Source organism: Lipophrys pholis (assembly GCF_963383615.2).
Source record: "Lipophrys pholis genome assembly, chromosome: 16".
Lineage (NCBI taxonomy): Eukaryota > Metazoa > Chordata > Actinopteri > Blenniiformes > Blenniidae > Lipophrys > Lipophrys pholis.
Genome location: NC_137634.1, coordinates 13,427,964 through 13,452,630, shown reverse-complemented (window position 1 = coordinate 13,452,630; position 24,667 = coordinate 13,427,964). Strand labels below are relative to the sequence as shown.

Below are 24,667 nucleotides of genomic sequence, written 5' to 3'. Positions count from 1 at the left end.
GTGGAAGTTAATAAATAGAATCTCAGACTGGAAAACTAAAACTCACTTTTATCAAATTTGTATTTATTTATTGATGAATTTTAATATTATTTATATATATATAATTTCTATTTATTTATCTTTTGTTTGTTTTATTTGTTTGTTTTTTACTTATTGTATTTCAAACTCAGTTTTTTGTGAATGAGTTGTATTTTACTTTAATAAAAATTAAACAAATATAAAATAAATGTATTATTATTATTATTATTATTATTATTATTATTATTATTATTATTATTATTATTATTATTATTATTATTATTATTATTATTATTTTCTTACACTGTTTTTACAACAATTATGTTATACAGTTGCTTTTTATTTAACCTATGAGATGCAAACAAAAACCCTAATTGACTAAATTAACCTTAATTACTTAAGCTTAAACTTATTTTTTCTTAAAAAGGTGCCCGTATCTGAGCAGTTTTACTCCTCAGGTACAAATTGGCCAATAAAAGAAATACCTGAAATTAATGATAACTGTTATTTTAAGACCTAATTCCATTTTATAAGCAGGAAACACATAAATCAACAACCTTAATGCCAAGAGTCGAAGTGTCTCTTACACTCCGATCTGTAATAATCAAGAGGGAACTTAACTTGTGCGGTAACATAACAGGATCGCTTTCTCTGGCAAACGCACAGAAATGCTAAGGAGCTCCTCACCATCTCTGACATAAGTGAAGAAGACTCACCAGTCCCTTAGTAACTGGTAATACTACGAGCAATCCGATTGCAGGAGGCACAGCCAATCTGAATTCAGCGGCTGTGGTTTGTGATTGGCTGGTGGTGAGACCGGCTGTGCTAAAGCTGAGAGAGCTTGCAGAGAGGAAGCAGCTAACACAGGGCAGGCTGGGGCAGCAGAGGGGAAACCAGGAAAACCTGAGGGAAACTGAGGCCAAGACACTTTGTTGTGCACTGAGTTCCAGCTTGATCAGAATATGGAATTCCTGCAAAATCCAATCTTCATGCAAGAAAAGGAAAATGAGCATTCAGAACAAATACAATTCCCTTTAAATCTTTAATTAGTCGTGGAGCTGCTTGTGTCGCATACTTTTTTGTTTTCATTTAATGCTTAATTAATAAAATGCATGAAATCTGGTTTCTGTGTTTTGAGCTAAAGTTGAGAAGCACTTGCAGCCTTTAATTTTTTTTTTTGATGGATCTACAGTGACAAAGAAGATCGCCCTTAAGAGACAAATTAGCTGCTTTAACTCGAAACGAGACTTTCCCGACACTGGTTAAAATCTCAACAGTAAATATGAGGCTGTGCAGGCCACATGAGGCCGTGACATTTTCCACAGATCAATGAATTATGGGTTTCGCAGGTTGTGGTGAGGACAGCCATTTAAACCATGTTAAAGTGAAAAGAATCAATTGCATGTTTGCTCATAAGTCAGCTAATGAACATGAATAAATCAATGAATCAAACCAATCACACCGTGCTTTTCATGCAGGTTCACACAATTCAAAGTGCTTCACTGTAGTAGATATCAAATACATCTACCTTCCTGGGTGAGGTGTGCAGTAATACTTAATAAAGCATGATCACCGAGTCTTTTAGTTCTTCTATTTGTCAGTTGATGGCTCTATAGCAGACAGACATTTCCCGTTGGCTCGCAGTCCGCTCAATAAATTATTGGTTTCACGTGTTTGAGGTGACGGGAGGAGAATTAGAATACGTTTAAACTGAAGATCAATTGTAATTACTTTAGTAGTTAAAAGGTTTTAAAGTAAAAAAAAATACTGAACACGTGCATGACGAGTTCATATTTCTCATAATCCTTCTGTTAGAAGTGTTCGGTCACAGTTCAGCATCCAGAGTAGAAAGGATTAAAGCATGATCGCTGAGTCCTTCAGGACACTTCATAACAACATCATTTTGTTTCAGATGTGGTCTGATTTCTATAAAATGTCATTCCCGACTGGAACAACACTTGTCGCTCTTTGAAGTAACTGTAACAACGTCTACGGCTCATCAATTACTACTACTACTACAAAAAAATCTATTTATTTCACACACACAACTTCCTCTTTTTGCTGTACAGTGTTTCCAGAAACTTTTTTCTTCCTGGATTTTCAATCAGAGCAGAAAATGGTCCAATTATTAAAACTTGCTTCGGGGCACTAAAGGTCAGCTTTGGTCGATTACACAATTTTCAAAGGTTTTTTTTTTTTTTCTCCAAAGGAATCAATGATGAGCGGAAGGAACATTGTGTCTCTGTCACTAAAATAAGATGCAGGAATATGACTTTAAACCAGAAGTGGCAAAAGATCTCACTTTTTTTTTTTCTAAAGCAGAAGTGGCCGAGATAAAACCGATTTTGGTCAATATAATTTGTCTGTATGTAGTTCAACATGCGTGAAGACACAGTGAAGTTTGATTCAAACGATTTCACCTCAGGCATTTTTCAAGAAAAATGTTTATTATCTTGGTCAAAAGTCAATCAGCTGCTCTGCTGGAGATTGAAATATCCTTAAAAAAGAAAAAAAGAAAAATGAAGATGATTGTCATTACTAGATGCTGCTGCGGGCTAAATTGTCCCATGCGAGACAGTGAAGACTGATTCTCATTGTGAGCACGTCACCGTGCAGGAATTAGCATTTAGCCTGAAGCGACACTCTGCCTAATTACAGCCTCTCAAAGCAGTTAACACGGCTGTGGACTCTTGGATTTGTTTTTGTTGAGTGTGACCAAGCAGCTTCTGGTCACCTGAATAAAAATTTCCCATCTGAACGTCACTTGAAAAGAGGATTTTTGAAGGGAAACACGAGTGGTTAAGATCTGTGGTTGTTATTCTTTAATAAATGCAGAATTTAGAGGCCAGTGCAACATTTTCTAGCGCTGCTTGTGAAAACAAATATGCAGGTAAAAGAACACAGACAAAAAAATGTGAAGGTGAAACAGCGTAATGTTTTGGTGAGGAGTATAGTGAACGATTTATTGAGCAGGAGATCACACTTGATTACTCATATTTCCTCCAAACCATCAGCCGACATGTGATTAAAGCCATTGGATCTCGAGATCTGTCCAGTTGGGTTCTGAAAATGTATGACGACTTATAGCACAAACTTCCCATAATCACACAAACGCTGATGTATTTTGCATTAATTATCTAATTATTTCTTTTAATATTGGAGAATGTTTGATATTGTAAATAAAGATATTAAATTGTGCATTTTTAGCCAGTTTTAAATTTTAAATCTGCTTTTATGATATATTAATGTCATTTTTTACAAAATTAAAATAAATCATCAAAGGTCTACTGATTGTAGTTCTCTGATTCATGAATTTGTGTTATAGGATTGGATGCAGATTAGGATCAACATTTTAATAGACCCGAATCATGACATTTGAAAAAGTTATCCAATCGTTTCCTCTTTTAAGTCTCAAAACTTCTTTAGCTTCACCGCAGACTTTTCTCACCTTACACTAAAGCTACAGTCTTTCTGCAAAAATCACATTTTTGAAGCAGAATATCAAAATTTAACCTCCGATATCGGGTTTGCTCAGAGGATGAACTTCCCATCATAAAGCACAAACTACTGTTCACCCACCTTTCGGGACACATGCGCTTTGCAATAATACAATTTGAATGAATGCTGGACTTATTATAAGACGTTATTGTAATTGGCTGTTTGGGCCTGTCACAACTCCTGTGCACCTCTCGCAACTTTATACGCTTTGCACTAAAGCTTCTTTCAAGATTTTTTAAATTCAGTTCAGTTACACTTACAATGATTGTGTGTTGAAATATGCCTATTGTAAAAAAAAACGGGATATCATGCTGGGAAAAGGCCTCCCCCCTGAGCCTCTCGTGTCGGAGCGTGGTGTCAGCGCTCACCCTGATGGAGCAGCTGATCAGACCGTCTCTGTTGTGGACTTTCAGGACTCGTTCAAACAGCTGGTTCCGAGCCACCTCGTCCGTTGCCATCTGACCCTCCAGCAGGTCCACGGGCTCAGACACCCCGCCCGTGAAGTCCACCAGGGCATCAGCCGTGTTTCCCCCGTCCAGCGCCTCATAGCAGCCATAGACTCTGCAGGACAAGACGACCTGGTCATGCATCGTAGTGAGGCGTCTGTCAATATGGAGATCTTGATACGTCTGAGACTTTGTGTTCCATATCCTCCAGCAATGTGGGATATTTTGTTACGTGAAGATATCATTGCTGCAAATGTTTTCTAGTGCACTTTATCATTTCTATATTTGGATCAGAGAAAACATCATATCTGTCAGTCTTGTGCATATGGCTGAATAGCTAATAAAGCTTGGCTGAGGGAGCAGACTTATGTTTACAGATAGCAAAAACAGTCAGAGAAACCACATAAAGGCTATTTCCGAAAGGGTCAAATAAGAAATATTTCACAGTGTTAAGACAGACACAACCCTGTAAGATGAGACTTGAACAGACACGCCAGGGCTTCAACCTCAAAGACCACAAACAGGATTTTTCAGTGTAATAATCAGACATGACAAATACATAAAAGACAGACAGGAACCACGAGGGAATCACAAGTACACTGTTGTGAATTGAGCTCAAACCACTTTTGGTCTTGAGTTAGCCAAACTGGTGTATGTGTTTCACTAATCCTGCATATTCTACAAACACCAATTGTACTGGAAACACTTTGCCACCACCTATCAGTTTAATGTTGACAATATGCATCATATATGCTACATTCTCTTCTTGATTTTGTATCTACTTGAAAACACAAAGAATTTAGGTTTTTACATGAGGGGTGCAGTGCTTTGTTTTTTGTTTTTTTCACTCCCCTCATGTTTTTACATGATTGTAAACAATCAGATAGTGAGGGGTTTAATTGTTGTCATGGTAATGCATTATAGAGAACACCAGCATTGATAATTGATTAATTGATAAAAACAACTGCCGATTTAGTCCAAGAACAAATAAATGTAACTAAAGAAACTGTTAGTTAATGTTGTCAAACACTCGAACGAGTGAGGATTCACTGGATTCATCAGCCAGTTTGGGTTTTTGCATGCAGGAAACTGTGCATGTGTTGGCAGTAACACTGACTTGGCGTAGGCCTTCTCCACCAGGGCGCTCCAGAACTCATTGCTGTCATTGGAGTGACAATAGACCAGCTGGTTGTCCACCGTCGGTAGCCGGTCGTCAATCACCACGTCCACCCACTCCCCGAAGCGCCAGAAGCGGAAGTGGAAAATCCCAGCATAGGAGTCTGGCTTTTCCGTATCCCACTCCTGCTCTTTCCAGTCGGGAATCACCTAGAGGAAGAAGAGGAGGAGGAGTCGGAAAAGGAGGAGGAAGAAGAAGGGGTGGAAGAGGAGGAGGAGGAGGAGGTAAGCCAAACAAACAGCCGCTGGTCCGTGGAGCGTAAATAATATCAAGGTGGAGTGGGCAGCCAGGGCGAGTCCCCCTCATCCCCCTTGTGTCTGCTGATGCATTTAGGATTAGGGGACAAATTTATAACCTTGGCTCCCTCAGTCATAAATCCAGCTGTAATAGGACATGGGTGAGGGGTAATAACTTTTTGACTGCAGGTGTGTGTGTGTGTGTGTGTGTGTGTGTGTGTGTGTGTGTGTGTGTGTGCATGAGCGTGTTTCAGCTGATTGCACTTGCTGTGGTCCAGTGAAACTCCTAAAACCCAGGCTCCATTTTGCACAATGTAGTTATTATTTTAACAAGAGAGACGAGAAAAAAAACTTCAACATGTTCACATAAAAAACCCAAAGCAAGCACAGGTAGAAGAAATTACTGAGATACTGTGAATTCAGTGCAAGAATTTATCATGTAGTCAAATTCAAACAGTGAAACACTAAACATGTTTGGAGTTGTAGTAATTCAGACTATTGATGTCAACACTTCTTTGGGTTTTCTTGTGCATGGAGACTTGCGACAGGATTATTTTGTTCATGGCAAATGTGGGCATTACAAAGCATAAGAAACTGATTAGGAAGTAGTTTGTTGTTTAAAAAGTACTGGAGTAATTTTACTAGTTACTACAAATAAAACGTAAAATAAAAAGTAACATTTTGTGACACATTAGCTGAGCTGTCAGCACTGTGTCTGACACACTGTTTACATTCAGTGGGGGAAGATGCTCCATAATCTGGATATTTGCACTTCTTAAGAATCTGAGTTGACGAAGTAATGACATCGGATGCAGCTACAAACTAACTAGACAACAACCACAAAGGTGTAGAGGGGTGTAAGAAAGAAAAGATAAACATCTATCCACGTAATTTCTAGAACCTGATTCAGATAAACTGGTTCAAAAGGTATATTCCAGTCTTGTCTTCTTCCCCTTGGACACACTGTACCACACGCGACTCCACTGAATTGTGTAAACCAAGGGTAAATGACAGAAGAGGTACCTGACCTTCAGAGTAAAAATAACAGGTTAAAGCCTCGCCGTGACCCCAAGTGGATTAAACCAGGGAAGAGATGGATGAATGGAGGTTGCAGCCTTGACTGGTGGTGTTATATTTCTGTACTGTACTGCACTGTATCTGCTGTCTCTCCTACTCCTGTCATGGAGACAGGGCTGCCAAACAGATCTGCCAGGTGTGCCCGCTGCCCCCTCGCCACGATTTAATTCATACAAAACACGTCCACCCGGGAGAGTGATCAACGGTAACAAGAACAATGAGCACAGAGAGAAATGCAAATATCGATACAGGCACCTATCTTTAAAAGCTTTATTCAATGTCTATAACTATGGCATCTATCTATGGTATCCTATGCTATCTAACTATTTATCTATGAAGGCATAACTGGAAGATGTCCAGTACTTCCTGAAATTTTGCCATCGAGAGCTCCTGGAGTGTTATTCTCTCATGATCCCGCCGTGCCTCAGCATGGATAACAGGGCATGCAACAGATGCAGAAGCAGCCTGTCGAGGGGCACCTGTAAAACCTTTATTTGTGTATATATGGCACCCAATAAAACCTGCAAACGATGCGATGAGCGACACCACTAACTGACAGTGTTCCCGTGGGCGTCCTTGCAAGATGTCAAGGTGCGCTCGCTGAACAGCAGTTCCTGTCAAACCTCTCTGCAGGAGGTGACACTTTGCTGATGGAGAGAATCTGGCCTCCCCAGAGGAACAACTCTGCCTGGCAGCTCCTTAAAAAAAAAGAAAGAAAAAGAAAAAAAAGAAAAAGGGTGAGGGGAGTGAAAAAAAAACAAAAAAAAACAAAGCACTGCACCACGGAGTCATTTTGTAATCCTCTGGGAGACAATCTCTGGTGCACTCCGCCTCGCACTTGCTTACGCTCTCTCGGTCTCTACGCTCTGTGGACTGCGAGGGAGGCTCCATCGATCTCAGCTTTTATCTGGGCTCAGTGTCACTATGCAGAAACTGGACTCTGGTAGGTAGACGACCTGACGACTGACCAGGAACACAAGCAGAGGTGCCATGGCACTTCGCTACACCCCGTTCATGCACCAATCTCACACGATGGAGTCTCACGTCAACAAACAAGAGACTACTGTAGAGAACAACTCTGGTACGTTTGCGGGCTTCACTGACTGCAGGAATTGTATTAAATGCTGGGATCAGTCGCCAAGTAAACACAAAGAGAGAGGAGAAAAACATTACCAAGCACAACTCCCTCTAGACAAACCGTGCACCCTGTTCGCAATTATTATTCGAGGATGTTTTCTCCCTTATCATCTGTGCTTCCATGTAAGACCCGCCCTCTCCTATGGATGCTTTACAGACATGCTCACAAGCAAAGCAGCAGGTCTGAAGAAAGGAGCGGAGATTTGCAGGACAGAGAGAACACTGCCGCTGATCTAATTCGACCCTGCAGTCGGTATCGACCGGTCAGTCTGCTGAGGCGCGCCGCCGTCCGAGCATGTCTACAGAGTTGGAGCTGCCCTTCCGGCTGGACACCCAGCTGACGGAGGTGATGCGCCTGCGGGTTCAGTCTCTGCAGCAGCGGGGCCAGAAGAGGCAGGAGGGCGAGCGCCTGCTGCAGGCCAACGAGGTCGTGTACCGGCTCGACTTCGTCAAACAATCCCTCCAGTTCTCGCACTGGACGGTGCAGCTCGCTCAGCCGGGACGCCTCATCGTCACCGCCACTTCGCAACTGTGGACGCCCGACCTCACCAACCTGATGACGCGCCAGCTGCTGGAGCCCGCCGGAGTTTTCTGGAGGGAGCCGACCGCCGCCCCCAATGCCCCCGTCCAGTGCTACGATGCGGACGCCACCGAGTTCGGTGAGAGGATTGCCGAGTTGGCGAAGGTAAGAAAGGTGATGTACTTTCTGTTCGAGTTCGCAAAAGGCTGCAGCCCCGAGACTATTGACTGCTCCATCAACTTCCATGTGGACAAGTGAGACTTTCCAATTCAATAAATGCTGCAAACTCTTATTTTGTGATTATGTGCTATTAGCTGAGAAAGCAACATTACATCCATGTCTCCTGACGACAACCAAGAAGTTGAGACTTCCTGTTGTTCACAAAAGATGTTTTTTATCTTTGCACTCTGATGTAGGAAAAAAACCCCAACAAAATCATAATAAACCTCAGGAATATATCAACATTCTTTTCAAATGAACATAGCTTTGTGTTTGGACTGTTGTACAAAAACTTTACTCTCCTGCAACCTCCTGCCTAACAAACAGTCAACCCTGAAGGGTTTTGTGTCGTGGAGTCCCATGGGACATTGCATAGAGACGGAGTGTATTTGTGTATGTGGGTGCTGAGTATTCCCAAGTGCAGGAGCGAACAGGTTCCTGCTGCCTCATCTATCCCTGTCTCGCAAACAAGATGAGGGGGGGATGTGGATATCATTTCTCCTCCTCCTCCTCCTGCTCCTCTTCGCTCTCTTGCATGCTCTCCTTCACTGCTTTGCCACAGGGGACCCAACACCAAGTGTAACTGTGAATGAAAAGACGAGGATCTGATAAAGTGTGAAAGAAAAGAAAATAACTTCAGGAGAAAATCACAGGTGTTCCTTATTGGTACAAAGCGGTACACACTATCAGAGGCTCAATCTTTGTGTTCCCTGTTCAATAAAGTCTAACTCTGCACATTCTCTGGATTCTTAATTAAGTCGATCTCACCCTCAGTCTCAAAACGCACGAATACAAATCTGCATTCGTGTCTTGACTTCTTGTCCTCTGGCTCACACTTGCACGGCCACTCCATGATCAAAAGATTTTCTACATTTGATTGGGTTGTAAGAGGCCAAATTAAAAAAAAGAATATCTCTCAGGCTTAAACGATGCAGTTTAAATGTTTTTTTTGTTTTTCTTTGCGGTAGTTAGCTCATCTAAAAGCGGCATACCGTAAAATGTTTTGAAGTACCAGCACACAGTTCACTGGGGAAAAGTATCTCCTTGGAGACTGGGGGGAGCATTTCTTGTTTTGCTTTCATAAGAAATGAAGCTCGTGGCTAAAGGGACTCTGAAAGGACAATCGTCTTGGTGAAAAGGCTGTTTTAACCACCAGACGTCAACCTTTCCTGCCTCACAAAGGCAGACAGCGCTCTGAAAGAGAGGAAAAGATGGTCTAAAGCTACTGAGCAAGATGGATAAAAGTTATAAAGCCCATTTTCAGTATTCAACGCACAAAAACTGGAGAAAACGCCAATGTCAGACAAAATTAGAAACAATTAAGGACAGTAAAAGGATGCCGGTCCTCATGTGTGACATGTGACTGAAGGTAACAACAAGGACACAGAGGAGGATCAAGCCAAAAACATTTCTGGAATTCTGCAACAGATGATTTTGAAAAGAAAAATGCAAGGAAAAGAGTAAGTATGCAAAAATACTAAAATTAGTTAACTTAAGAGCCAAAATATCAAATGCAAGTCAATGAAAGGAAACCTTTTTTTGCTGTGTGTTTTCTGTTTTGTGCATATTAGTGAAAAATTGGATCGCAGGTACTGGATACAAATGTGGCGTAGTTACTTTAGTAGATACTGCAAATAAAAACGAACAAGTTACTGGGATGAATAACGCTTACGTTTCTTTCTCCTTTTGGTTTGTCTTATTAATTGGCATATAAAGAATAGAATAGATAGAATAGAAATATTTCAGAGGGAAATACTTAAAACGGCATGTATGAAAGACATAAATACAAGGAAATAGCAGCAATAAAATAGAGATAGAGATAAATTAGCACAATTTATTTAATGTTACTGAAACAATAAATACTCAAAACTTGGTGTAAGTAGTTTCCCCATGTTGCACCAAAGTCATGAATCAATCAAAAATCCAGTATTTTATCTCCCTGAGCAAAGTCAAACCTTTATTTTAACTAACTTTAACAGAAAAGTGTAAATGCTTTTCTTAAACAGTACTTAATGGTTGTATTTTCTCTTAATTCTATGTAAAGTTTCTATGTTGCATTAGTTTAGTGGGGGAAAGATCCTTTATGTCTGAATTAATGCTTCTTCAAAAAAAAAAGAACATTGATCAATTCACTCAGTCCGAGTGTCAAATCCGTGAATCCAAATAGGACTAAACCATTATACCAAGGAAGCATCAAACACTCCCTGAACTGCAGGTGGATGAAGATGAGCGAATGGGTGTGGAATGAAACAAATGTGGAGTAAATAGAGGGAGGAACACTGTGTAAACGGGGCCATATGAAAACTGGCTCTCTGAGCAGTCTGCCACAATCCGACGCCTCGCCACAACAGGCCGAGGCATCTTCTTTCAAATCCCATTAAACCTCAGTAATCACTTTGTTTCCTCTGTCAAAATAGATGCCAGAGAACATTTGAGAATAATCCCGACAGCTGAAGCGCCACGACCAGCTGAAGCACGGTTCAAACACAGAGATTTCTTTTCGACTTTGCAGATTTTGGGGCTGACGCTGGATGACAAGCGTGCGTCTGAGTCGCCAATCTGGATGGCACAAGTATTTACTCACATCTTACAAGCGTTTAAACGGAATTTTTCTCAAGAAGTGAGGGCAGAGTCTCTAATTTACCATCATCCACACAGCAGATGTGATCGGTAAAACTAGGTGAAACACTGCTGCATCTTCCTACAAAAGACCTGAAATCAATACTGCACATCTGACTTTAATTACTGACAATACTGCCTTTACATGTTCGAAATAGCATTTTGAGGTAAGCACAGACAGTTCTGTTGACCTGCTGTAGATATTTAATACTGAGACCAAACAACCATCTGCGAGAATCAATGCGGTCACGTTACAGTAGAAAAACACGGTCTACTTGTATATTACACGCTCACTGGTGCAGTACCTTCCCCAAATTCGGCAACGTGGTGTCAGTATATGCAAGGTTATTATTCCTGACAATAAATGACTACACAGCAGATACTCAGTGTTTTCAATGTGAGGAAAACTGAAAGAATTTGAGGGACGCTACAGAAAAATTATCTACCATAATAATGAAGTTCGCAAAGAAAAAAATCATGGCGATCCAGCCGAGGAAACACTTCTCATTACAATAAAAAAAGATTTCTACTGAAGGCTGGTCTGGTTTGCATCATTTCAAGCGTGATATAGACAGAGGCAATAATAAACTACACTAGCATTCACTACACAGAGGTAGTAAATCACATTGTGCATCAGTACATTCGCTAAACTCATCCCATATTGTATTTTACATGATTTGGGAAGCGTGCCTGGAATTCCATTTTCATGACGGCAATTGGCCTAAACAGTGTGTGTGACTTTAAATGAGCTTCCAGATGCTATAGTATATCCATACCGGACACGAGGGAGCTTCTGTTAATCCGTGTGGACGAGAAAATCTTCACAGAGCAGCGTCGCCAGATGGATGAGGGAGCGAGGTGATCGCAACGTGAGGAGATCAGAAATTGTGCACAAGGAGGACGGGGGAGGAAATGCTGCTCTTTGCATGTGATTCGAACCTGGGTGGGCCAACAATGCGAAACACGCCAAATGTGTTGCGGTGCAGATCAGAACCACATAAAATATGAGCTTAGTGGGTCAGTTTAATGTGAAAGCGATGCATATGAAGGCTCCTGGTTGTGTGAGTGGTGTAGAGAGGGTGTGTCCACCAGCTTCAATTTACCAAATGATAGATTGGAGACCATATTTTCAGTCTGCTGGGCTGAAGAGAAAAACACTGCTCCCTTATGCCTGCATGCATTATATGAATAACCCCTCCTTTTCTGGATTTCTATGTAAAATAATAATAATAATAATAATAAAAACGAACACTATTAAAAACACATTCAGAGGATGTCATGCAGTCTTAGTGCCTCCACCATGGCCCTCAGAGACTCATCATTAGTCTCCACCAATCAAACCTCCTCTAGCTGAGGGCGCCTGCTGAGAGCGGGGAGGTGCCGCGCTCTACTAATGAGCACTTTGGTGTTTACTTCTCATCATGATGGCTCCTAATGGACACTTAAACTCAAAATATGGAATAATTACAATTGCGCACATGCAGCGTCCCTTTTTCAAATTGTATGATTCCTAATTTTGTGCAGCGATCTTTTCATCTTCAATTATCTCTCAATTAGGTCACCATTACTTGGCTGACCCTGATCCAAACTTTTTTTTCCCGTTCTATTATTTTTGGTGAGTGTGTGTTTATAACGCTGCTGGAAATGATTTCTTCTCCAGAACGCCCAGCCGACTGGGTTTGTTGAAACAGCAGCAGGGGGCGTTAGTGAGAGGATGATATGTTTGTTTTAAAAAAACTCTTTCATGGTGCAAAAGCAAAAAAACTGTAAAGGAAAAAGTTGTGTTATACTTATGATGGTGGAAAACATTTTTTTTCATTCACAATTGGCAGGTTTGTGCTGCAAATTCAAACACTTCTATTTATATTCCAACCCGAAATAAGTGAATAATGTTCCAGCTTTTGATCAACAACATGTAAAATTGGTCGTTTAGCTTATGTGAATGTTTGTTTAGTAGCTGGACAGTGACCGATGGTGATAACCACTGTTAGTGTAACATTTAATAATCTTTCTTATCTCTGTTTTCTTTGTAGTTTTTTCGTCCTCATTCGTTTGGTTATCCATTGTATCCACTCGTTTGTGATTGAATGATAAATAAGAGGTCAAATAATTCAAAAGATGTGTCGGGCTACTTACTTTCTGCCACAAAGACTCTCTGGAGGCGAGGCTGGAGCATGCCGCCACAAACCAGCAGTTACCCAGCTGCCCCTGGTGCAAGTCGTGCGCACTGATGCCATCTACAAACAGGTGAGGGTCCTCACACAGCTCCTGCACACAGAGACAAACAAACTGTTACTGAACGCAGACGGCTGACGTTTCCATTTTATTGCACTGGATGTAAATAACGAAGACGGTGGAGTTCCTGTCGTGGTCGTCGCGCTGGTTCAACTCCAGTCAAGAGCATGGATCTTGGGGTAGATGGATGGATAAATGAACATGTTGGGTGAAATAGAGATGAATAGCTACCTCAGTGGGATCAATAAGGTAACTGACGGCTTATAGACGTTAGTACAGACTAAATTGAACGAGTTGCCCAACAAAGGTTAGAATTTCAGCCCATATCTGTATTATTTATTCTTTAGTAGGAGAAAAATAAATAAAAAACAAACAAAAAAAACAAACATATATATGTGTATATAATTGTAACGTATTCTTAAGAGTTTACTACACAAGACACAAATGGGTTACTTGGGCCGCTTCACGACTCAGGAGGAGACCATCTGTCCTGGAGCACCCACGTATCATATTCATGATCCTCTACTCAGGAGTGGGAGCGCTAAGTACATTTGTGAAAACACATTTCCAGAGTGCGCCGTGTCGAGGTGCATTTTCCGCCACAATGTGGACAGACAGACCTCCATTACTGCTAACAGCACGCTCAATGAGCTGATCCTGCTTTCTCTCTCCTGCACGGACGCCAGACTGTCACGCCCACCAACCAGCACGCATGTGAAACACGACACACACACACACTCACACAAATTGAGATGTCCTGTGGTTTCTGTCATAATGCATGGGATGATTACTACTGGCTGTGAACCGACAGCCACTTTACAGAGAGACACACTGGCCTTCACTCGTTTGTCTGACACAATGGGCACACTGCAATATAGATGTGTTATAAATGAGGGGAGGTGTGTCTCGAAACTCAGAATATTACTCAGAAATGTCTATCGACACCTGAATCTAAAGGATGTTTAATCAAAACTGAAGTAAGTGAAGTACCTCTTGGTAGTCCCGCAGTTTATTCACCATTGGGCTTAAACACAGCCGTCACTCTTAGAGGAACAGATTAAAAAGGTAATATCAAAAATTGCCGCGATAGCATCACACAGTCCTCACATGCAAAGTGGCTTTCATATTGCAGCTTTTGTGTTTGCTTTTTTTTATTTGTGTTGCAACTTTTCTATTGTTGTAACCTTTCTAGAATACCATTAATCAGCAAAACGAACATCCAGCTACACAATTTATAACAACTCCCGTGCTTGAGGCCTCATTCTCTACAAATGACTTATACATTCAGCACAAAAATAAAGCGTCTGAAATACTTTTTAAATCACGGCTCATTGCCGTATTAGTTGCATATATCAAAGCACGCTTACATACTTTATATTCTCAGCCTGGTGTCACATTGATTATACAGTATGAGGTAAGATAACTAACTGCATCGCATCCATCTTCTCAGAGACTCTCAAAGGTTAACAACGGACCAGAATAAAAACACTCTGGACAACTTAATATTTTAATACATCCTGCAGAGCTCCACTCACAGTGATCTGGGTGTGAACGGTCTGTCTGTTTTCTGCTCTCTGCTTTATGGGCCCGGCGGGTCGATGGGCACCTCGGCCGTTACTCAACAGACAACGGAAAGCACAGCGTCACTTAACAGCTCTTTATCTTTACACACTCACACCACTCAACTAGGGTTAGAAAAGTAAAAGAGGGGAGATACCATGTGGGCATTTACTCATGCTATCTACACACGGGACGGAAACCAGCCTTTTATTGTGGAGTGCAACCTCAGTCTATATGATGCCCACAGATTATGAGCGTGCTGGACCTTGTTTACTCGTCCATATACGCTCACTGGCCTGTTTGTTTAAAGCAACAGAGCATATAGGCTCAGTTTAATCTCACAAATACAAATATTATGCAACATATTGAACACTGCACAGTGAGCGGTTTTAAATATGTTATATACCAGGTCATTCTAGCAATTGTCATTTTACAAGAGATGATTTAAAAAAAAAAACATTTCATCATTCCTAAAGGAGGATAATGGTATTTTGATACGGCGCACTCTCCCTTCTCTACGCACTGTGACTTGAAGCTCAATCAAAGGAATGATTCATAATTTATGTTTTTTGATCTTTGATCATTTTCAAAGGTTATTCACGCTGGTTTAAGTAACGTTTTGATTACTTTGTCTTTTTCTTTCAAAGCAAGTATTTCAGACGGGAAGAATTAAAGCAACCTGCTCCTCAATGACATCAACAAATTTAAGTTTCACAGTGATCAATTACTGCAGCGCCACTAGAATTATCAATATTTATTAGGTTCTTTATAAGTCTCCATGGGTGCATCTTCAAATATTTTAAATATATTGGAAAACTAAATTTGTTTACTCACTTCAAACAGCAAAACTTGCTTCTATATTATGGTTATTGAATTTAAAGGTAAATATTTAAAGCAGTATTTGGTTTTGATCATAGTAATTATGGATAATGAATTTACAAATGACAAAAACTGACAAGTGCATCCCTGTCCCATCGAAAACATAAAGTAATATTGAAAAGCTATTAATGCATTTTGAAATTTGACGATGTCTTGGAAAAATGACCAGAAGTTCTCACATCTTTTTTTTAGAAACTCCACAGCCATAGAAACTCGTTTGACAAACGCGGAATGAATATAATAATAGTTACAAGTGGGTTAAGTTATTAGTGCATACAGGTGCATCTCAATAAATCTAGACAGTGTGTATTGAACAGCATGGTATAGAAGATGGGTGCATGCAGTAAATCGAGAACAAATAATGATTAAATATTGTTTCTTTATGATACGTTTTTGGATCTGCACAGTGACATATCAGACACTTTTAATTGACACGTCCTCAAAATAGATTCTCAGAAAATAAATATTTGCCTTTTCGGACAGATTATATTACAGTGGATCGATAAATTCAAACTGGTTGACCCTGCTGGCTGGAGCTGTAGCACTTCAGTGTAAGGTCTGCATATTGTTTTGGCTCAGAGAGCTCTGGTTTCTTTCCACGAGACAAACGCTGCAGCTGACGAGAACCAGAGAAGGAGGTTTCCGATAGGTGTGGATGCATGCGACTTAGCCCCGTGATAACCTGGATTTCTTCTCGGCGTGGGTGGCTATTGGCTAAAGCCGGATAAACCACGCGGCTTTAATTAATGGAATCATCAGTGCATGCATCGGCCTTTACGAGTCATGTGTATGTACAATGACGTAAGATCATAGCATAAACACACAGGGTGGCCCACACACACACACACACACACACACACACACACACACACACACACACACACACACACACACACACACACACACACACACACACACACACACACACACACACACACACACACACACACACACACACACACACACACACACACACACAGGACGCCACCAAGGTCAGTCATTTGCTGACTCTGCAATGCTCAATGCTGCAAAAGCAAACTTTTAATCAGAAGCAGAGGCCACTGCAGTGCTCGCTGGAGACCTGTCCCCTCCACCAGCAGCCGCAGACTCATCTTTCCCTACAACGACCATCTCAAACATTGCTTCACGCCGGCACGCCGGCGTGAAGCAATGTTTGGATGTCGCTCTGTGAGACTGTCTTGAGTTAAGATATCTAATCACGTTCCTTCTCCTCATCCGCAGCTGCATTGATTGGTGGAGCCTGAGCAGCGGCGGGGGCTCCCAGTGGTGGCCCGCCATCCAGGGATCAGCTCAGGTGGAAGAGTAATAGAGTATCGATCAGCACCGGGCCCTGCAGACACTGAAGTAATGTGAATATTGTGGCTGAGCACAGACTAATCATTTACCCTGTTACTGAGAACCTTTCAACCAGCTCCATAGCCCTGCTCAGCACCATTCATCAAGTTAGCGAGGGGAACTGTCTCACACACACACACACACATACACATACAAAAACACAGCCAGCCACACGTCCAAACACACAGGGGATTAAAGATGGAAATCTCAGCTATAAATCCAAAATATATTCTGGTAGATTTCCCGAACATGCTCGTCTTATTCTTGACAGCACTGGATGTAGCAGACCCTCAGGACAGCTCTGTGATCTTTCACAGCCCAAAACACCCCCGAGGGAAACCCAGTCCCAGGTTGTGAATCAGGATCCTACCAACATTGTTCTCATCCATTCGTTTGTAATAAATGGCGTTACTAAGTTGATGTAGCAATGACTTTGCATCTAACAAGAGAAAACAGAGTTTTTCATACTGATATTCCAAGTATATAATGTGTGTATAAAAATTGGTACAGACGTTACATTGCATGGAAGTTAATGGGATGTACACATTTTTGTGTTCGTGTGCGATCAGCGCTCCACCTGTAGTGAACAGAAACAATCAATCACGTAAGTGATGCAGTTCCCAGCACACCATTGTCATGTAAATACAGTCTAATGCACCTAAAACACTCATTTGAATACTCATAGTTTTATTGTTTGATTGTTATTCTGAGTCAATCACCTTCAAAATGCGTGCACAGGTAAAGTAAAGTCTATTCACTCAGTCTCAGTACATCGGGGCCTATTTCTTTAGTATGTATCCAGATTAAGCAATTTAGTGCACATACAGTTTAATGACATTGGAATTGTGTGGAAATCACTGCTCTCATAATCCATCATCCAAAAACATCCATGTGAGGTTGATGTGTACCTCTACACAAACACATTAGTGTGTACGTGAAGCCGATTGTGTGTCTCTCTGTGTACGCCCCTTGTCATGGACTGGCTCCCTGACTGAGGTCTACCCTGCTTTCACCCAATTTCCATCATCCTGACTCGGATGAAGCAGATCTAGGAGATGGATGCATGGCAGGACGAAGCATCCTGAGGTTCAATGCAGCTGTCTGAGCTCTACACAGTCAGAAATGATGTGCAGAGCTGCATATTTCTGTAAATATCTAAATTTAGCCACAAATTTCAGTGTCCCATACAGCATCAAAAGCCTCTGGAAAAAATGGGTTTCTTTAAAAGCCTGTCAGCTGCAGCTTGATATGTAGCAGCAAGTAGACGCCATAGAAAAAACACAATCATCCACACTGGTAAATCATCAGAAGACGATGTTTCCCAACATCCTGAGGGAGTTTACATCTTTATGTCATCCAGCTTCTGAATCTTCAGCCTCCAGGAGAGACACAGCAGTGATATTTTAAGAGGAAACTTTTCTCTTTCGTGTGATATAACCCCAAACTGACTCTGTACAGTTTCTAAAATGCTGCCATTGAATAAAAGAGAAAGAGACACCCATTAATCTGATCATTCAGTGAAAAATCTTTTATATCATGTTGACAGTGGATTTGCAATATATTGTGCGGCCTGAAAAGCCACACTTTATGGAATCGAAAGCAAAGCTTGTGAACTGCCAAATATATTTTTTTTAAGCCTTTTGATATTGTAAGTTGTTCAGAGCTGCTGTGCCTGCTCGTGTTTAGCTTCACTTTAATATTCTTGGCAAATCAGAGATTGGGGGAAAGACCACAAAGAACACAAAGAACACCTACGCAGACACATGTAGCACATGCAAACTACACAAGTGTACAGCACAGAATTGATCCCTGCTTCATCTTAACGTGAGAGGACAGTGCTGGAATTTTTGATGTGAAAAACATAACAAAAAAACACCAATCAAGCCAAACATCACCTGTTTAATCTGGTAGATCCAACACTTGTGGACAGAGATGGGCAACGTTGATTATTGGGAGAACCACGATAATTTAATTGTAACTACCAGGGGGGAGGGTCAATGCAACGCCTACTCAAATTCAGATTAAAGAAGATCATAAATTCTTAGGAATAGTTATGGCTGGGAGGTCACGTTAGGCCCGGCAGCCCACTGGCAGAACATTAAACCAAGTAAAACTGTGAAAAAGAAAAATGGAAATGTCATATTAATTTATGCTCAAAGACACCCAAATTAGACTCATGATAAATGTACTCCCATTTCTTTTTAACAGGAAGTGAGCAAAACGTATCAAATAACACTGAATCTCTCAAAATCCGTTGAGATTTGTAGCAGTCAAAACACTGACATGTTTAACCCGGACTGTGCAAAAGAAATGTCCTGTTGAAACGAGAGGGTGCATGTTAAGCATGACACACCATTTTCAATGAGCTTTTGTCAGGAGCGTCATTAAAATTTTATTGTTCAGAACATTTCATTCTCTCAAAGACACTTTGCCCCTACGTAGTTTGATGTTTAACTTCATTATCGTGCACTCTGCCCTGAATGAAATAATGCATAGGGAATGAGCTTTTAAACAGGCTGCTGCATAAAAAAAAAAAAAAAAAAAGACAGAACAAATGTGGGAACAACAATAAAGCTATTGAATAATGGAACCATTGGCCAGTGGCAACTCCTTCACTTAAAAGTTCAGCTTTCTCAAGGTGCTTCGCTATGAGAAGAAGCTGCAAAGTTTGAGTTTAATGCACTTAAAACGTAACTGAACGAACCTATTTTTGCATGGAGTTTTCACTGTTTGTACACAATGCCTAATACAATTAGGATTGTTTAATATTAGTAAAAGCTAATAATGTGTTGAGCTCATGGCGCATTTCAAAACTTGTTGAAATGAATGCACAAAACAATGAACAGCCTATCTTTCAAGAGAAACATCCAGCACTTCTACTGGAAGGAGCCTGTTTTTGCATGAGAGTTTCTGTTTGCACACAAACTTTAAAATATTTAGATGGTTAACTAACAGTCAAAGCTGAAAAGGAAATAAACATTTTCCAAAGTTGAGTTTAATGCCCAAGAAAATTAATTCACTGACATGATATTTGGAAAGAAAACCAACTCATTTCTGCAACTCTACAGGAAGTAACCTATTTTTGCATATAATCTCTCTTTGAAAAGTAAATTCAGCAAACCCTTGGTGGTCTGCAATTCAGCAAAATCCTGCCAAAGAATATGCCAAGTCTTGCCAAAGTTGTGTTCACAAAATAAGTGCAATCGTTTAGGCTATGAACTGAAATATAATTTCCCATAAACGAAGTTTCAAAACAAAGTTCAGCAAAATCTGGGTTATTTGCTATCAGTGGATACATTTGCCGAAGTTGAGTTAAACTTTTTTTTTTAAAGTACTAATTACAGCAATTCTAATGTTTGGAACTTCTATTTGCATAAAAACTTATCCATCAGTGTGAACATGAAATTTCACCTCATTGTGATGTTTGCTATTATTATAAGTAGTAAATGTAAATGCAATGCTTAGACTTTGATCCATCCTTACTAATCACTACAATTGTACTTTAAAGACAAAGTTTTTCACTCTTCAAACACAGAGTTCAGCATACTTTGATTGTTGGCCACCAGTGGAACCCAGAACAGTACATTCCAAAGTTAACTTCCACGTACTGAGAAAAGTGAATGACACCTTAATTTCCACTAATTGCAGCAATTCTCCAGGAAAGAACCTATTATTTCATGATTTTTCTCTATTTTACCACAGACATGTTTGCTGTAAGTAGAAGCTGTAAAACTACACATGACTTTCTACTCACCATTGCATAGTATTTTTGTATTTGTCAGACCTATAACTACAAATGCTGACATAGTATTGCACCTGAACTTTAAATTTAGACATTTCTACTCACATATTTCCCCATTTATAAAATGTGGCCATCTAACTGCAACAAAAGTAAAATTAAATTAGTTATTTCATGAAATAAATGTGAAACTACCAATAATTCAAGGCCGTATTAACATTAATTCCCACGTGCGTAAGAATAAATAATGAGAAAAAAAAACGTGGGGTGATACTTGCTGATAGCAAAGTGGTTGTGACACAAATGCCAATGAAAGTAAGATTCATTTTCCACCCAAGCAGACATTTACTTCTTGTTATTGCCCTGCATTTCCCATCCATCCCCGCACCAGCAAAACAGAGAAAAAGAAGAAAAAAAGCTGTCCTGAAATCTGCCCGTTTAGGATTCCCAGCCTTCTGACATAAATCACTGTCAGTGACGACACAAATTGCGACTCACTGAAAATGAAAAGGATGCTCCTCCTGCTTTTCCTTCTCCCGTTCTTCCTCCAGTTTTCAGTCTGCATGACTGACATCACAGACCAAAACATATAATCTGTGTGACCCAGTTTCCATGGCGATGCACGCTGGCTGTCGCTGCAGCGGCACACAGGCAGAAGGAGGTTACACCATCCAGAACCACGGCCTGCTGTGTGTGTGCGTGCGCGTGTGTGTGTGTTTGTATGTGTGTGTGTGTGTGTGTGTGTGTGTGTGTGTGTGTGTGTGTGTGTGTGTGTGTATGTGTGTGTGTGTGTGTGTGTGTGTGTGTTTGTGTGTGTGTTTGTGTGTGTGTGGCTAAATCCTAAGGACTGCATCCGATATCATCCCGCCACCAAAACATAGGGACATCACCGGCTTACACGAGGAGGCTGAGGAATGCAGCTGAGAAGTGACTCACTACTACTGATGTTCGTGGTAAATTATAGATGATTAGTTCTACTGTACATCATCAAACGCATATCCTGCCGGGACCTTTGGCACAGACAGTCCACTCGTGTGAATCTTTGTGAGGTGCGACTACTGCTCAGCGTTCATGCTCAGCTTCATAGAATGACATATTTCCACACTGAGGCCCCCTCGCCAGTTCACCAGGGGAAGAAGAATCTGTTTCCGGGTGCACGCTCAGGATCAAATGATCCCGCAGACCTAAATATAAACGTGTGCAGTCAGTGGTAAAAAGTCTGACATCAAGATAAAATCCACATCAGACAGCAGTCTGTTCACACACCAACATCGCAACTTCAATCACAATCTGTCTAGTTTTCAGAGAGTACGTGGAAAAAAAGAAATCATCTAAGCGCTCCACAGCCTGTATGACAAAATCCTCAAATCAAGTTCAAGATCTCTGAAATTGAGGCTCATCTGTAAGCAAAAAAACTCTATCCATGGACGGCAACCCAACCAAGAACCCTACATTATTTACAAGCATCAAGATGCATTTACACTCAGTCGGTCCAGCCAACTTAAAAAGTGTAAAACAGACTTTGATTTATTGTTGATTGGGTGTGTTACAAATCTGACTCAACTCTGCACGAGCACAGACAACAATATGACTGCAACTGAAGCTGCCAAAAGCAGCCTGAGAACAATAACAGCCGCCATTAGAAACAATTACGCTTTAATTATGTAGCTAATGACGTCTAAACGCACATCGAAAAGCAACGCTGGAGGTTTTTCTGTTCCACACACTTTAAGCAATGCTCACCTCCAGTTGTGGCCAATTATGGACAAATCATGCCAGTTTATCAAACCCACTAAGTTTAGTGTTGGTTTCGAGTGCTTTAAGCTCATCACTGCTTAGAGCGCATGCAGTGTTTCCTCAGTCAGACAACAACGTGTGCATTTATTCATTTATCGTTATCGCAATATGAACTGACCGAAACTTGCAATAAATAAGATGAATAATTACTAGTTAAAAGATGTTCATAGATCATGTAAACCTTTTTCAGGATGTACTGATTTTTGGCGTTCACAGATATGAGGGGCGGAAAAAGAAGTGTCATTCTAGTGAAACTTTATTAGTTTCTACCACAGTGTTTGACCAATTTATTGGTTTGTTGAAAAAAAAAATCAGATACCAGCCACTCACTCTTATTTATCTCTGATTGGATGAGCTCAGAGGTTTAGTGACCTACAGTCCAATCATCTTTGCAATAATTGGATTTGAAATGCCCCCAAAAAAACAAACATATCAGTATTATCCTTTTGGGAACGACGTCACGAAGCAACTTACCCGAGGCCTCTTCCAGACGACACGACCGATCCTGTTGCCCTGATGGAAGAGCGAGTCGTCGATGGCGGGGAAACGGGGGTCCTCGAAGAGCAGGCCACTCTGCAAGCACTGCCTCTTCAGGGTGGAGTACTGCTGCCCCTCGAAGGCCTTCACTGAAGTGAACATACTGCAGCCCTGGAGGAGGCAAGCCACATAACATCGGGGGACACCAGTCAGACCGCAGAGCATAGGAGCACATATCCTCAACACGCCTCGATTCACATCATATCTCGCTGATCCTCTTGGTGTCTCACCAAAACTTTCCACTTTCCCCTCTCGCGCGTCTACTCATCCCCCTCAACACACACTTACCGGTGACTGACAGCAGAATCCAGCAGACTGTAATACCTGAACAGTGAAAGCTCTCGGTGGAAACAGAAAGTCGATGTGTTCTACTGCCTCCAGCGCAGCCTGGATTCACTGGGTCAAAATGATTAATCTGTCAATTCGCTGATATCCTCCAGGGTCTAATTATCACTGCTATGCGTTGAAGGAGCAACGCACACATTGATCAGCTCTGGGCATGCAGAGGTACCGGTGAGTCGGGGCGGAGGCAAACTAAGATGGAGCAATTGAAGGGAGAATCAATGCTGAGGCAGTGAATAAATGACAAAGCCATCAACATTTCAGCGAGTGCCTCTCACCCCTTACATGATAGTTATTGTAATGACTGAAATTACACTGCGATAATGACACTAATGGGACAACGTGACTGTATATGTATGAAACGTGGCATTATAGAGAGTAATTATACAGTTGATTAATTACACAATGATTAAATATAAATTGATGTTTGCATTCATTTCGAGTGTGTTCCTAACTAAGACGCAGTGTTGCAGTGGTTACATTGGCAGCCTCGCATTGAAAACATACCTTGTTCCATTTGAGGCTCGAAAGCCGAGTTTACATGTTCTCCCTGTGCGCGTGTGGATTTTCTCCAGTTTCCACCCGCAGTACAAAGACATGACTGTACGTTTGTTGATGACTCTAAATTGCCCGTTTTCCTCTCTCAGCATTTGCATTGTGAACCTGTCTGGGCTGTTAGAAGATGAATGGCTGTGGCTCTGGCTGGTGAGTAGAAAGGCCAGAAATTACTCAATTCAATTCAATTTATTTTGTATAGTGCCAAATACAACAGTCATTTCAAGGCAATTTTATAGAGGAACCCCAACCATTCCACATGAGCAAGCATAAGCGATTATAGACATGGAAGAACTCCCTTTTAACATGAAGACACCTGCAAAACCAGGCTCCGAAGTGGCGACTTTTTGCTGTTCCATTTTGGGTTCGGTGGTCAAAGGTGAGAAAAATATGTAGGACAGATAGGTATATTGTCGGGAGGGATTCAAACCCTGGTTCAGGCAAGGGGTAGGTGTTCTGATTTTGATCTGTTGGCTAAAATAAACAGAAGTAATAATGTAAAGTCAAGTAAATAATGCCTCTATTGGCCACTAGGTGTCAGTGCTGTGATCTATCCTGAGCCATTACATTCAAAGAAGAAGTCAAAACCTGCTCTTGTGTGGCACAAATTACTAACAAGCAACAATGAAAATATATCCAAATTTGAAATTAAAATGACGCTCAAGTATCAATAAACTGAAGCAAAATATATGTGATATTTTGATATTTCAGGATATTCAT

At 41.0% G+C, this 24,667-nt stretch overlaps 2 protein-coding genes across 2 annotated transcripts in view; one reads left to right on the top strand and one right to left on the bottom strand.

Annotated features, from left to right (window-relative positions):
- The window catches only part of capn5b (calpain 5b), a gene marked incomplete at both ends in the record, with an annotated part of 34,002 nt that extends 10,850 nt beyond the window's left edge, over window positions 1–23,152 (bottom strand). The window contains 4 exons of the mRNA XM_080482611.1: window positions 3,885–4,077; window positions 5,080–5,288; window positions 13,084–13,215; window positions 22,988–23,152. Of these exons, the coding sequence (XP_080338737.1) occupies window positions 3,885–4,077; window positions 5,080–5,288; window positions 13,084–13,215; window positions 22,988–23,152 (699 nt within the window). The remainder of the gene's footprint in view (window positions 1–3,884; window positions 4,078–5,079; window positions 5,289–13,083; window positions 13,216–22,987) is intronic.
- Window positions 7,885–8,367, top strand: ompb (olfactory marker protein b; the record flags this gene model as incomplete). Its single annotated transcript, XM_080482612.1, has 1 exon — window positions 7,885–8,367. One exon carries the CDS (start codon window positions 7,885–7,887, stop codon window positions 8,365–8,367), a length of 483 nt encoding a protein of 160 aa, XP_080338738.1.
- Window positions 23,153–24,667: the final 1,515 nt, after the last annotated feature.